General features: G+C 39.5%; 1 protein-coding gene across 1 annotated transcript in view; it reads left to right on the forward strand.

The window, feature by feature from the left end:
• sox6 (SRY-box transcription factor 6) overlaps nt 1–10,854 on the forward strand; it is a gene marked incomplete at both ends in the record, with an annotated part of 98,138 nt that extends 87,284 nt beyond the window's left edge. Inside the window, 4 exons of the mRNA XM_079217321.1 lie at nt 1,483–1,588; nt 8,520–8,693; nt 9,562–9,778; nt 10,548–10,854. Of these exons, the coding sequence (XP_079073447.1) occupies nt 1,483–1,588; nt 8,520–8,693; nt 9,562–9,778; nt 10,548–10,854 (804 nt within the window). The remainder of the gene's footprint in view (nt 1–1,482; nt 1,589–8,519; nt 8,694–9,561; nt 9,779–10,547) is intronic.
• Between the last annotated feature and the right edge of the window lie 5,347 nt (nt 10,855–16,201).

Below are 16,201 nucleotides of genomic sequence, written 5' to 3' on the forward strand. Positions count from 1 at the left end.
CTTCAAGTATGATGGTAAATTGCAGTGCTCTTTCTGTCTCTTTTGCAGTCCTTTCTTTTGAGGAATAGTTCTTGAATAAATAAAAGCATGAGGAAAATCAAAATACTGTGAAAGGCCTCAAATGGATTTGAACTATCTTCATTCTTCATCTTGTCATCTTTTTAACCCTTAAGAAAAAAAAAGGATACACAAAAGGAAAGAAATTACAGATTTCTTTGTAATTAAAAAAAATGTGCTGTCATTACTGGTGGTTGTTGTTGACCACTTGATTTAATTTGTCAGGAAAATATATCAAAATTCATCCACTGCAGACATACAAAGAAATATCTGCACTTACAATAGTTAGGTCTGGCTAATTATTTCGCACATTCTCCTGTCAGTGTGGGGAAAAAAACTTCCCTGTGGGTGAAAAGTGAAAAAGTAACAAAATGGTGCAATGCATTACAAAGAAGGGGCTAAAAGATTAATGTGTGTGTTGGTGTGTGTGCCAGGGGAGCTGTTAGTATTATGTGGGGACTACCTGAGTATCTGTGTGGACTGCATGTGATAGGCATGTTTAGAAAAGAAAGAGGCAGAAGTCAGTGCAGACTGTACATCTTTGGCAGAGATTGAACGCTCACCCTGGGAGTAAAACAAATGCTTTTTTTCTGAATGGTGGCAACATGCCTGCTTTTAGTGTCATCCAGGCGAAACCTAGCGGGGGAGAGATTATTTGTATCATGCAGAGTCAAAGTGTCCATCTCCTAGTTGAGTCTTTAGAGAGGAAGACAGCCCTTTGCTAATGCCCTGTGTATTCACTGAGGAAGTAGGTCATTCAACAATGAAGCCAGCAGCAGTCGGCACTCTCCCCTTGCATAATACATTAAGTGTAATGTGCAGCAACTATTCAGAGGCCCCCCGAAAGCTGTTATTTTATTCTGTAAATGCACACGGACATGACATTTAATATTGTCACGGAGCGCTGAATGACAGGATTTCATTGTGCGTCAAGTACAACATGATGCCAAGTTTAATCTGAGCACAAAGCGACATGACATACGGGAAAACACGGTGTGTTCTCTAAAGCATGAACTCTGAATAAATGATGGGCGCTGAGCTCTGGGCACTGTAGACTGGAAGGGAGGATGTAAGGAGAAGATTACAGAGGAAAATCTGAGCACTGCAAAGAGGGCCACGGCCCCATTGTGTGTCTCGGATCACAAAGTATCCTTCTGTAAATCTATTTACAGCACCCGTGGCCCTCACTGTCTCTCTGCCTCCTGTCATCCATTATAACAGCTGCTGAATAGAGAGATGAGAGAGGAAAAAGCTACATCTAGCTCATGTCAAAAAGAGCAGCTCTTCAAAAGAACCTCTATTTACCAAAGACACTTTTTTTCTTTTCAAATGTTCAGATTCCTGATGGGGTTATTTTTACAATTCTATCACTGTACAATGTGTATGTGCTTGTCCGTATACCTGACTGTTTGTGTTTCCCTGTAGGAGAGGGCGCACTTTGACAGCATCGGCCACCACCTTGGCAAGCTGGGTGAGGAAGGAAAGATCGGCCACAGAGTTATTGACCTTACCAGGCCAGAGGATCTTGATGGTAAGGCCATATTTGTGTTTTTCTCTCTTCTTTTTTTTTGCACGTAATTGTAATTGATGACTTTCACATCAGATGTTTTGGTGTTTCCTCGTAATCCACACAAATTCACTAAAAGTTACTGGGAATTCTGTGTGTATGACTTAATCATATTAAGTGGATTCTCTCGAGACTAAATACAAACTTTGAAAGCAAAATAAGTTTTGATGGCTGGTAAAGCCTGCAACTCAAAGTTAGTGGTGATGGTAGAGTGGATGGGTGCGTGCGTGCAGAAACGTGCGTATGTGTGAGGGAGATGTGGGGATTGGGTGGAAAGCCGTTTGAAATGAGCCGTGGCTCCGAGGTTTTCACAGTTAGGTGAGTGGAGGACAAGGGTGCCTGAGGACAAAGCTGGCTTTTTTTCCAAGCTCAGCTCCTGTTGCTGTTGTGCTTGTTTGAGGTCCTGGGCACAGGGGTGTAAATTCAGGTTGCACCAGTGTGACAAAACGTCATCTCCCTTTGTGGCACTGGTTCCTACACAGGAGCAAGGCGTACCTCAGTGCACCAATGTTTGTCAGACACAAATATTTGTGGCAGTTTCCATGACACTTCAGAGAGAGAGCAAAGAGGAAAATGGTTCTGACTCATCTTTGATACCTCAAAGACTCTCAAGGCAGAAGGATAGATATTTCTCAGGACAATGTAAACCATTAACATCTTTAAATAGCATCTTTCACACATATTTCCCATCAGTTATAGAAAGAATTGCTCCTGCATAATTGGTTCACATGGACTTTTACAATATATATATATATATATATATATATATATATATATATATATATATATATATATATATATATATATATATCTTTATATATTTACTCCCAATAAAAAGTTTGTTTACAGACTCCAAAGCAAACATCACACCCATCGTGAAGATGAGAAATAGAGGTGCATTTAGTGGATCCATTGACTTGCTTCCCATGTGAGCCACAGCAGCAGATCCCATCCCACCCGTCTGACTCCTCTGACAGATATGCTTCCAGTGCTCATTCTCCCAGTGGGAACCTTGTCTCTGTGACTACTGTGGAGTCAGGACTGAAACAGAGTGCACACCAGGGTAGTTGTGTCCTTTTAAGTCCTGCACAGGGCCGAGGGAAAGGCTTGCGCCAGACGCCTCACATCACTGTTCCCAGTGGGCTATGGATTAGGAGCAAGCAGAGGTTAGAGGAGAGGAGAGGTCCTCTTCCCAGGGGGAAATGGCTGTGAGCCAGGGCAGTGCACATAACTCAAAACACACAGTTAGCATTTCTTCTTTCCTCACAAATATATCTGTCTGTCTCTTTCAGCTTCACCAACGGGAAAACACATACGGTTGAATGATGTGAAACAGGGTTTTATGATGTGAACCACAGAGTGTTTACATTTTCAAAATCCTTATTGTGTGAATTTTCTGCTCAATGGACCAATCGAGGCATTGCTCCCTGGCATACCTGGATATATAGAAGCATACAGTTTCCATCTAATTGCACCTTTTTTGTGCTCTATTTAGTAACCTAAAAAACTCTAATTTTCTGATTTGAAATGTCAAAGGTCATGCAGATGTAAGGGTTATAACCAGGCTAAATTTTGGTGACAAGTAAAGGGTTTTATTTATGTCAAACTTACATATTACATATGTTTAAATGGCATTTACAAAAACTATATTTCAACATGTACTCAGCATCTGTTTTACATTAAAAGTATTTTTTGTCACTGTTACTTTTAAACCTACATCATCCCAGTTTTAACTTAAACATCTGGCTGTCTTTTGACCTGGAATTACCAAATCAATGCTAACTGAATACTTCATAAATTAAGTCACAAATGTAATTTATTTTTGGTACCACTCTGGTACAGAAGGAGGGAATGTCATTTGAAATCTCATACTTTTTCCTCAGTAGGTCAGAACACACTGTATACTTTCATGAAAAGGAAAATTACTGGATGTACCTCCCAGCCCTAACATAGGGTGTGAAAGCCCCTGGGTGTGTAGCAGCTTTCCCTCTAGAACAGAGCGCCCACATTGAGTAGACCCAGAGTACAGCGGACTTCTGTCATCACAGCAGTTCACAGAAAGCTTTTGGTTACTTGAGCTAATATTTGCGAAGCATGTAGCTTCCAAAGTCCTAACGACTTTGAAAAAAAGTGGCAAAAGAATGGAAATAGATAGGATTTCCTTAATTGTACAAAGCCGTGAGCCACACGCAAGAACCCCCGAAAATGTATTAAGTCTTTTAAGCTCTGAAAAAAACATTACCAAATACCACAAAGGCCTATGGATAAAGTATGGAGTTTCTGTGTAGCTGAGGTTTTGTGTTTGTCTAAACCGCCCCCATCACTGAGAGTCCACAAAGAACAAAGAGGTTGTTGAGAGATGTGTGGAGGCAGGAAACAGAATAAATCTTAACGCCCAGTGTGATAATATCAACCGTAGAGTGAGAAACGATGGGGCTTTAGCCAAGCAGTGTCTCTAACAATGTCCTCATGGAATAGGATGAGAAGAACAGTAGTGTTGCATTTTTGTTACACTGATGGGTTCCTTTAAATCGGTAGCTTGAAGCTGTTTTGGAGTTTTATTCAAGTTGATTGTTTGAAGAGGTTATGTTGTTGTTTTTCTGCCACTGTGAGGCCGTGGGAATCAAGCTCTGACTTTTATTGCTTTTCCTCGAAGAAAGCTTAGATGAGGAGGCTCAGACATAATGATTTAACAAGTGGCAACAACAATAGGGGAATAGGTCAACACAATCAGTCAGAAAGTTCTGTTTTGAAGTTGGCAAATTCAAATGTACCCCCAATAGGACACATTTCTCTGTGTTTCTGTGTGTTTGTATATCCATGCATCCTCTTCTGCGTTTACAAAGCCAGGATGTTGTGAAAGATTAGATTCCACTTTTAAGCTCAATGCATGTGAGAGGGAAAAGAGTAGACAAAAGTAAAAGCCGTAGTCTGCATGTTAAAACAGGTTGGACGTTTGTTCCCAAGCTCCCAATGTACACACACACACTCATGCACACTAAAGCAACACACACGCAAGTGCTCCAGATAACTCAAATCCTCCTAACTGGAAAGAAAAAAGGGATTGACATGTTATAATAGGGCTTATATCACTTGTAATTTGTAATGGTTTAATTAGCATGCTATGAGCTCAGGCTTGAACAGGGACACTGAGCGCTGTCTCCTGTCTGTCCATCCCCATTAATCTCACCTGATTCTGCTCTGAGGAAGAGGCTCTATTGTCAGTAGTAAATGCCTTCAGTCAGAGGTGTTAGAATTGATCCCAACAGGGAGGGCTTGGAAGATTTGCGTGATTGTTGCTTGCTCACTGAGGCTCGTCATCCTGAGCGGATTCCTGGGTGACATTATGTGTCTGCCCGCAGAACAAAGATGAGTAAAGGAGGAGAAAAAGGGGGAGGAGAGGGGACGGCAGGGGCAGTGCTACCCTCTGGCTTGGTACATGGTCGAGTCTGAGCCTGCAGCTCACAGGTGTGATAGGCTTTTGGGACTTACTACATTCTCTCTCTATTTCTCTCCCTTGTTTCTGCTTCGTCCGTATCCGCTCTTGCTTCTCCATTTATTATACCCCACACCCCCTCTACACACACAATCATTCTTTCTCACTGTAATTCATGCTGCTCATCTGCAGTGTTTCCAGGAGAGACAAATTAAAAGAGGATTCCCATATTGCTCTGTCACACTTGAGCTGCAGGCCTCATGAATCACAATAAATTCTATTAAGCAGCACTCCCTCTGTTTCGCTCCCTTCCCCAGCTACCACCCAGGGGGCCTGCCCCTGTCACTGGTAAACATCTGTGTTTATTTACACAATCACACACCTAACTAACTGATTCCTAAATGTCCTGCACCTCCTGGAAAAAAAAATGTTAATGCTCATTTGCGAAATGTCAAACCAGTGTCATGATTTTCAATGAAAAGACAGAAACAATGTTGCAGTAAATTGCATGTTGAAGCTGAGACTGGCTGCTAATGTGCAGGATGCCTCTGATTAAGTCATATATATATATATATTTTGATCTACCCATGAAGCCTTATATGGTCTTATATTATAGAAAGCACTTCCCAAATTCTCTACTGCTTGGAATTTATTATAATTTCAGGTCAAAGGTTAAACTCTGTGTTAGGATGTTGGTTTCCCATAGGCAGCCTTACGTCTGAGTCAACTTGATACCCCAATTACTTTGTTTAAAAAAACTCCAGGACCACACCACCTGTCTCAGTACAGGTGAAGATGATGTAACATTGCTGTCATTCATTTCGACTGCTTTCTGTAGCATCAGACAGGCACTTTTCTATGTGCCATCATGTGTGCAAAAACCATGCCTCATCCGGATTCCCTCCAATGAACCAAGTCACGTGGCTGGTTTCCTGGCTAACTATGGATGTGGCACTAGCTGATGGCAGGCGGTTGTTTTGTCCCCCTCCCCGTAAGAAGCTCACCTCTGCCCATATGCATGCACACCAGTATATAAATTGCTGAATCAGTGTCAGTGATAGAGTAATGGCACGGGAGGCATCGTAAATTACAGCAAGCGATCCCGGGGCGCAGACACTGGCTGTCGTGTCTGAGTGAGCGCTGCGCTCCTGAGCTAATGAATACCTTCATCTGGCCCCGGCAGTCAGCAGATTGCCCCGCGTTGATGGATACTGTCAACCCTCCGCCACACCACATTTCATTGCACAATAAACATGGTTGTCAAAACCAAACAAAGTGAAATCAATTCATCCTGTACAGTGAGTGCATGCTAAATGAAATTAACGTACTGTGGGGTTCGGTGGCAGCAAAGGTAGTGTATTATTTCTGAATTCATGATGGCTTTAGGGCCTATAGACATCTAGGAGGCAGAACAAGAGATGGTTATCGCAGAGTTAAGAAAAAATGTCAATGAAAATACCTCTTACATGGTCTGATTTAGTATTTCTGTGCATCATGTATGTGAGAGACTGGAAAGGGCTTTTCACTTTATGAGATTAGGCTAATTTGCAGATTAACATATGAAATAAAAAAGAAGAAAAAAAGTCTAAATATATGATTCACTATTTGGTCAAAATACACATTTTATGAAATGTATGACATAAGGATTTAGGACTTTTCAAATATATGAATAAAGGTAAATTTCTTAAGGCATATAAAAATTAAAAGAATAAAATGTAAAAAAAATATGTAAAAAGGTGGTTTTCTTCCCCCCAAAAGATCAGTGTACATATATATATATATATATATATATATATATATATATATATATATATATATATATATATATATATATATATATATAGTGTGTGTGTATATGTATATACACACACACTTATAGTATATATATATATATATATATGTATATTTAGAAGATAGAGATATGAACACATTAATTGTATCATTGTGACTGTTAACTTCCATTAGCAAAGGGCTGAATCCTTTGGGCAGCCACTAGTGCACAGTCACAATGTGAGAACACATTTTCACTGGTCTCCCATTTGACGGCAATCATAAATGTGTTTATTGTTAAACATGTTCTGGTGGAAATTGATTTGGGGGGTCTTTGTACTGAGAGAGTACAAAGACTAGGAGTGGGAAGGGACCTCAAACATTCTCCGTGAGCAGAAACCAAACTTCCACCGCTCCTCCGTCTCTTTATATCGGCGGTGGTTGTGGGCTCCTTCAGTACAGCATCTGTGTGTGTTTGTATCTCTGCACATATTGCCCTTTCACTACTTGTCTCCCATAATACTTTTGAAAAGAAGATACACTTTTACTAAGTGACAACACTTAATCTCCTGAGGCTGAAATAGTGCTGCAGCCTCTTCAGTGATTGGAGCAAAGCGAGGTTTCTGTGGATTTGGAATTAATGTCCCTGCACAGCCCTCCATTACTCATTAAGAGTTTGATTTTGTTTATCAACTGAAATAATAATAGAAATCAAACCACAGGTAACGTGTGCCAAGGCTGCTAGTGGAATGGTCTAATGAGAAGGCTTCACATGTGGATGATGAAATATGCATGAGTCATCCAAAGCTTTCTTTTCCAGATTTGAGATCATTAAAGATGTATCGTAGCATATGGAAGGCTTTTTTTGTCTTATTTTTCAAGCCTTGTTTATCAACATGTTTTTGTTTGTTTAAATATTCATACTGCTTTTATTTAATTCTTTCACATCTTACATATAAAAGGAAGCAAATGCGCATGCAAACAGAAATCATTATCAGCCTGATGTACAGTTTAATACTGAGAGAAACTATCTTATGCTGATTGTGAATGCCCTGATTGAGAAACAGCACTTTGCAGAATCGGCACAGTCTCTCATCGCACATTTGAAGAGTGAAAAACAGACAGAAGGAAAAGAGAGAGAGAGAAAGCAGGAAGGAGAGCAGGAGAAATGGCGTGCTTGCATTTATTTTGTGCATGTGTAAAAATGTACATTTTTCATAGACTCCCTCAACTCCTGTATTTGTCATTTATGTTTGCATTCTTGCACTTTTTATGAAAACTATGAACGTCAAATTGAAATGTATGTGCCTTTGTAGAGTGTGAACACTTACAGACAAAATATTGTACTACCATTGAAGTCCAAGGTCTTCCTCTTTTGGTTTTTGGATAGACCTAAGTATAAGTTAAAGAGCGCAGCTTCCCCTTAAACTGACATTGTATTATATTATATAGTTTAAATTATAGCACATAAAATATAAGCCTGTCGAGTCAGGTATTCCACTCAATATAAAATAGACCCCCTCTAAGAGGATCTGCAGCCCGGCACTCATCTAAAACAATGTTCATGATGAGGGCAGTAGATGGATAGTTTGAACATGGCTCGTCATTTAATCAATGTCGTGCGTTGCTATTCCTGGGAAGTAAATGGCTCTGCAGATGAACCTTAACCCCATTATTGTTGTCCAACAGGAGGCGCTGGATCTACTGAGGCACGAGTCTTCAGGGAAGCCAGAGGGAGGAACAACAACGAGCCCCACATTAAAAGGCCAATGAATGCATTCATGGTGTGGGCCAAGGATGAGCGGCGCAAGATCCTCCAGGCCTTCCCGGACATGCACAACTCTAACATAAGCAAGATTTTGGGTAAGACCTTTTAAATCAAATACAAGTTGGTCAAGCAAATATTTCAAGGTATCCTTCTCTCAAGACCAGAGCTCTGTAATGACTTTTGTAAAGGGACAGGACAAAAAGTCAGTGCTTTAATATCCCAGTTAGAAACACATACTATCACTTAATTTGCACTTATGTCAGTGGCAAATTAAACCAACAGTGTTCTCCATTATAATTTTGGACTTTCTGTCCCTCTCAGCCTCCAGCTGAACAGAAGCACCTCACTCACTGATAAGTTTGCAGCTAATGATTAAAAACAGAAGCTATTTCATGACACGGTAGAGGTGGTGAACTTGCTTTCTGTGATTGTGTTTATCAATCTGGATTGTTTGTCACACCTTCCAGACTCACCAAGCATACAGTTGATTTGACAAAGTAACTAGCATCTGAAGGAGGAGTGTGTTATCTCATAGGCCACTGTGCATCAGGTCACCACGGCATACAGATGGATTTATAGCCCATCACTACCATAAGTGTTTGTCATGAAAAATGACAGAGGCTAAATGGGTCTTGTCCCCTCAGCATTGGAGGCCATACATCAGAGCTGTTAAAGGTGCTGTCATCCAGTACCTAGTAGGACACTTCACAGAGCTGCAGTATTTACTGCACTAGCCTGTTGTTTCTTACTGTTTGACATCGAAAGCATGCCTCTCGTCTCAGACTATGTGCTATCAAGAGGTTGTTGCTGAACAAACAATAAATCAGGATTTTGCCAGATATATGGCTATGTACAGGTCACTGTTAAAGTAGGGTTTGGCCACATTTTAATCACCATCAGTTATTAAAATAGTTTATGCCCCCGCTTGTGTTCAAATAATTAAACTCTGAATCTATTGTGTAGGTTCCCGGTGGAAGTCCATGACTAACCAGGACAAGCAGCCGTATTATGAGGAGCAGGCCCGTCTGAGCAAGCAGCACCTAGAGAAGTACCCGAACTACAAGTACAAGCCGCGGCCTAAGAGGACCTGTATTATCGACGGAAAGAAACTCCGCATTGGAGAGTATAAGCAGATGATGCGCTCACGGCGACAAGAGATGAGGCAGTTCTTCACTGTGGGGTAGGTGCGCTGACACAATTCCCACTAACTAACCACACAATATCCCAAAACATACCAAGTGGACATAGCTTTTAGCCTCCCGAGAGCGTCTCCTCGTACACCTTTTTCAAAAGTGAGAGTTGAGTTAACCTCTACTTTATTGATTTCAAGACAAGGGCCTGACCTGTACATTAAAATAATGTTTTTTCAGTAACTGTAATTTAATAATTTTAGACAATCGCAGTCTACCAATTGAGCATGAAGTGCAGACATTATTACAGGATATAAGCTGTAAGTATAGACTTACAGAAACCTGGAGGGCAGCACTCTGAAGCTTAACACTTTAATTTACTGTGTGTGGTTAGCTGGAGAACCCTTCTCGAGGTGTTCCCATGTCAGTCATAAGCTTCAGTGACTGGAGTATCAATCATCCAGCGCAACAGCAGACAAGAGCAGCGCTAACCACGTATTGGTTTTATGTCACCAATAAACTGGGTAGTGTTCCTGAACGGCTCAAGACAGGAGCTGTCAGGAGAACCTCTCTTTTCCCAAATCCTTTTTACAGAGCTGCTGGCTTAAAGCTGACTGCTGTGGGAAACCAACCATTTCAGTTTAAGTGCACAGAAAAAAAAATATTTGCGAAATTTGAAGCTACTATTAAAAATAAATAAAGAACATACTTATATTTGTTCTTTTATCGTTTTCCTTTCTTTTGATAACCTAATTTGTATTAAAAGTAAGCCACATGTGTGATATCTTAATTTGTTTTCTTTTCTTAACGTACATCCAGACAGCCACCACAGAATCCCATCACCACCACCGCCAGTCTGATCTATCCCGGGGCCATCACCATGGCGACCACCACACCCTCACCTCAGATGACATCAGAATGCTCGAGTGCGTCAGCGAGTCCCGAGCCATCCATTCCTGTCATCCAGAGCACCTTCAACATGAAGCTAGAGCCCAGTACCTTGGCAAACAACAGTGTGCCGGTCAATGGAGTGCATGAGATAGACATGTACGAGGATTTTGAGGATGAGCCCAAAACAGACTACAGTAGTGAAAATGACACACAAGAGCCAGTTAGCACCAACTGAGATCTCTTGACTGGAAGAGGCCGATGCCGACGTAGACACAACACTCATACAGGAGGATGCCCAGAGCGTTGGTCTGATCTGAGGGAGCGAAAGAGCAAAACAAAACTACACTATAAGGGTTTAAAAATGTAAGATAAATAAATAACGATGTATCATTTAGGAGCCAGCATGCAGATGGGGCTTCATCAGAATCAAAAAGCTATTTGGTCTTAAGTGTGTAAAGCAGTTTGGTTGTGGGCTTTTTGTTTCTTCTTTTTTTTTTATCTCATTGTTGATTTTTTCATTGAGATCATAGACATTTACACAGTTGGATCGTAGAACAAAAGACAACTTGAAAATTAACATTTGATATGGATCTATCATTCTTCCAAACGTTTGTCTTGTTTTCTTCTTCAATTAGATGAATTTGATTTATATTGCATAACTGTTGAAGATGGGGATAATATTCTCACTCAGGTATAGTGTGCCAGCCAACAGCTTGTGAATGTTTATAATCAATAATTAATTATTAGTATTATCAGTACAAAATATCTCAAAATTCATATAAAGTGATTCCAACTTGTTACAGAGTGGAAATTACACATTATTATTATTATTATTAGTGCTTTGTTATTGTATTACAGAAACTGCATAATTTAGTGCAGAAGTGCCAAACATTTCAAGTTGTTTCTAAAATCTGTAAAATCTTTTGGGAGAGGCTTCGTGAGTCTTGGACAATCTCTTGATCCCTTAATACAGCTTCATTATCCAGACTTTCTTTAATTTACCCTAACAGAATACACAAATGAAACTCAGGAACTCGGAGGCAGCCGGCTCTGCAGGAGGTTAAAGTAGACAACATGTTTGGGTGGTAGCTTGTGATGCTAGCTGTTCTCCAGGGAGCCCAATGCAGTGATCATCAATGAAAGCGGCCAGCCCTTTCATTTCCTCATCCCAGTCCACACAGAGCACCGTGGCCACGTCCTTAACTCATTTCCAACACTGCAAACCAGTCTGATTCACCAAGTTCTTAATCGGAGTGATTGTAATCAGGCCAGAATGCGAAAGGGCCAAAGGCCTCCAATCTGTGGGATTGGATGGAACAGCAGCAAAAGGCAGCTTTGGGGGCATTACAATCTCAAATTGATGTTGTACAATGTTTAGCTACAGTACATTCTGTTAAACGCTTTAGCCCTATTTGGACGGCAAGTTTAAAGTCTTACGTCTTAGAACTTCATTTTTTCCAATCTTAATTCTTTTTAGACATTGTAAATCTTAAATTGACACTAAGAAGTCTTAAAGCGGAGCACGGTCATCGGGTTGATGCAATGAGTTGATTACTGTCGTAGTCTTAAAAGGAGTGACAGTTTATGAGGATATTTATAAACTTACAGAAAGGCTAAAATCATATGTTTGTTTCTTAAATTACCTCGTCATATGCGCATGACAGGGGTAACTTAAAACACCGATTTTTGCATTAGTGCACTTATACAAATCTTATTCTGTCACCCTTGAGCCTTATGTTGTTATTTAAAAAAAAAGAGATATGTATCGGCTTTCGGCATGCACCTCGCGCTTGTATTTAAAACAGGCAATGATTTCAGCTAAAAAGCTGACAAGTGGTGACCTTCTGGAGACTGCAGCTAGATAAAGCCAGGCCTTGATGTTGAGAGTCAGATCCTCTTTGCAGGGCAGAAGGCCTAAGTGGCTTCCCTCCCTGCCATGCCCTGCTCTGACCCCTGCCCATGGCAACCTCAGCACCCAGGGGGGCGCCATCTGGCTCAGAGAGGAGAAAACTCCAGGGAGGGATGGGAAACAATAAAAATGGGGTCTGTGTCCCTCATTGTGCTCTCCATCAAAGTGCTGGTAGTAAGGCCTCAACAGGGCTCCCACCCTGGCCCAATCACTAGGCACTGGTGAGCAGATGGAACAAGTACATCAAGCTGTGGGGGATTATTAAAATGACTGACGACTGGGTATCATCTGAAATACAGCATTATTAATGCATGACTCCTGCTATTCCCCTCCCTTGCCCTTGAACCTGTCCATTTGAGAACGAGATCAGAGCGTTTTGAAGGATCTGAATGGCTGATCACTGGCTTTAACTGGTCAAGATCCCCACTGCTGGTCACTGCATTTTTCTCCTAGCTCTAATTCGTACAGATGGCTCTATATATATATCTCTTACGCACTCATATCTTCTGTACTTTTATTGTCAAAATAAGTGCTGGTTTATGTTGTTTCTACTTTTTGGAAGCATTTATATTCTGATAGTCGTGTAGACTTTTTATCCAGGCCATTCATAATTCCTGTTTTATTTTCTTCTCCATCACATCTTTTCTACATTATTCTCATTTTGAGGTACACAACATTTAGGGAAGCTCTCCTACAAACAAACCCAAGTGGATTTCCCTCCAAGTGAAACTGTTTGTCATTTTCAAGCTGTTTGCTCCTGTTTGCTGGTGGTTAGATTGATTTGTATGTGATTGTAAATATTTTCATGACCATGCCACACTTGCTTTAGTTGGCTGGGAGTTAAAGAGGACTCTTCATGGAACTCAAACTTGACTGTGCTTATATAGCAAAAAAAAAAAAAAAAAGAGAGAAAATAATTACAAGAACTCACGAGGAGACGATGTTTTTTAAGTGTTATAAGCACTGGATATAAATTGTATTTTTATCAATTCTGATTAATGTGAAGCTGTTCGAGGAAAAAAACACCATCAATGAACAAAAATCTCCAGTTGGACTCAAGTGGGTTTGCTCTCACAGTTGCCAGATTTGAGTCATTTTTTTGTCTACTTATTTTGTTTATTTATGCAAAGACTCATGTGATGAATGAACACTTTGTTTAAGCTTCAGGGCTGTCTAGGGGGAGAGACTCAGCACAAAAAAGTGAGCAGAAAATTCAACAGCAGGCCGTCAAACACCAGACTTCAGTGCATTGTATATTGTATTTGAAATTGTAGAGTATCAAAATATTGTATTTATTATTAGCCACTGCTGGCTCTAAAATTGTCAGTAAAACAACAACACAGACAATCAGAGAAATAGAAAAAACAAAAACATGTTTGATGAATTTGAGCTAAATATGGTTTTCAGTGAATTCACCATCTCATTTAGATTTTATTGTAAATATAACATAGGAAATATATTTTTGTTCATTAGTGAAGTATAAGTTATGTATTTGGCTGTTCTATTTTATTTTTATGTTTCATTTTTGTCCGTGATTTCATGTTTTTAAAACCTGATAAGTCACCGTACCTCATGTAGATGCTGATTTTTTTCTGCCTTTTGGAATAGAGCAGCATTTGACCTGAGACAGAGTGAAACACCTCACTTGCCAACGTTATCTTCCTTTGACTATACAAAGAACCAATCAAAATGAATTCTACTCATTAGACTTGTTTAAATACAGGGGTCATTACAAGTAAGGTACTCATTTAAGCAACAGGCTCTTGATGTAAAAGGATTATACAATAATGTGTTTCCAATCGTCGTACAATCTATGTGGTATGCTGCATATCCTTGTGATTTTTGGTTATAACGGCACTCATAGTTTGTGGCAATTTTCTTACGAGGAGCTGATACCATCCAACAATGCTACATGCATCTGGCTTCATTCACATAACCACAATACACAAAAGAGTTTTTTCATGAATGATTGTTTCAAACAGGTGATGTTTTTAGATTTTGAAAGCGGTGGAAGCGTGCAAATATTTATTTGTTTTAATGTGGCAAAACACAGCAACATGATGCATTCTGCATACTTAATTATCTCCTTGTCATTTTGTTGTGTGTTGCTGATTTTTATTGAACTTGGTCACGGCCATCCAGCCATCTGCAAATGTAGCCCTCATAATTGTTTTCTCTCAATCCACTTGCAGTGGTTTGAAAAAACAACTGAAGACAAAAGGTTGTATGCTGTTCCAACATTTAATTTTTTTCTGTCTGAACTTTGTCATGTGTATGGTGGGAATGTTCTCTGTGTTAATTTAATCAGCACAATTCACTGACATGCTGGACTGACATGCTAGCTGCTGTTCAGAAGTGTAAAATGTGTTATTCAGGGCAACATTTATAGTTGTCTTTGGTACTTTGCTTTTTAGAGTTGTCTCTCAAGCAACACTGTGTGTGGCTCTTCTATCACTGGAGCCATTGTTTTGAAATTGCTGGCAGCCTGATACAATTTTCTGCGTAGATTTGTTTTCCCTGGCAGGTACCTAGGCCCATGGCAAGTATTGTTTGGGTGTAGAGAAAATGAAATACATAGTGTCTGTTGCTGCTTTAAAAAAAAGTTTATGTCTGAATATGTAAATAGTTTATCATAATATCTTGTACAGTCCAATGTAAAGTTTTTAATTCAACTTAAAAAAAAAATGTTTGCCATCACATTTGTGTTCACATTCTTCTTTATACAGTACAAAAGATTGATTATTTGCTAGGGATATTATTGCTAAAAAGAAAAAAAATGAAAATGTTATGACTTTTTTTTAATGTTTGTTTTGTTTTGCTTGGCTTCAAAGTGTACACCAGCAAGTCTTTGGTTTCCATGTGCAGTATTGACGTGAGGTGAACTTAAGGTGAATAATTTTACAGTGGTGTGTGTGGAGAGCTGTCTTCTCCGCTTTGGTAGTATTAATACACTATATCAAGTAAAAACAAACCAATGGGTGACACATTTGGGTGCATCTAGGCACCATAGAAATGTGTATACTGTATATGATTAAATTATCCCCACAGGATCAATTCAGGCATTACAATGTAACACCATTTTCTGTATGTCTCAGTCCATTGTAACAATGCAACAGTGGGATGACTAACTGCCTGTTTAAACTCATTTACCTCAAGAATTCCCTCCTTTTCTGTAAAAGAAACAGAAATTGTGTTACAGAAAACTTCTCCCATCACTCCATCTTTTGTACTGCTGTTGACACTTACAAATTAAAGAGACATTTTGTTTTAAGATTTGAGTAATTATTTTCACAGTGGATGTATTCATTATATTATTTCCTGTTTCCTGGTGTGAGAAAACATAGGTTGGAAAAATATGAATCTACTGTGTCGGCATATTTTAGTCCATTTTGAGATGTTTACCGATCACATACATGGTGGCTAAAAGTCTGTTGCTCAATATTATAAATCACTACTGTTTCCTTTCTTGATCAACTTAGTGTAAATAGATATTTGTTTTTACTTTCGATTTATGAAAACAATTTATTATATTAAGATAAGTTATTCATACATTTACAGGTAATTTATGACAAGAATAGCTGTTATAAATTAGCAAACAAAAAGATTTGTCATTAAAGTCTGTATTGTGTGCTGGCGTTTATTTAAAAAAAAAATTGTAAGGTAATGATTATAC

The sequence above is a fragment of the Taurulus bubalis genome (assembly GCF_910589615.1).
Source record: "Taurulus bubalis genome assembly, chromosome: 4".
NCBI classification, from domain to species: domain Eukaryota; kingdom Metazoa; phylum Chordata; class Actinopteri; order Perciformes; family Cottidae; genus Taurulus; species Taurulus bubalis.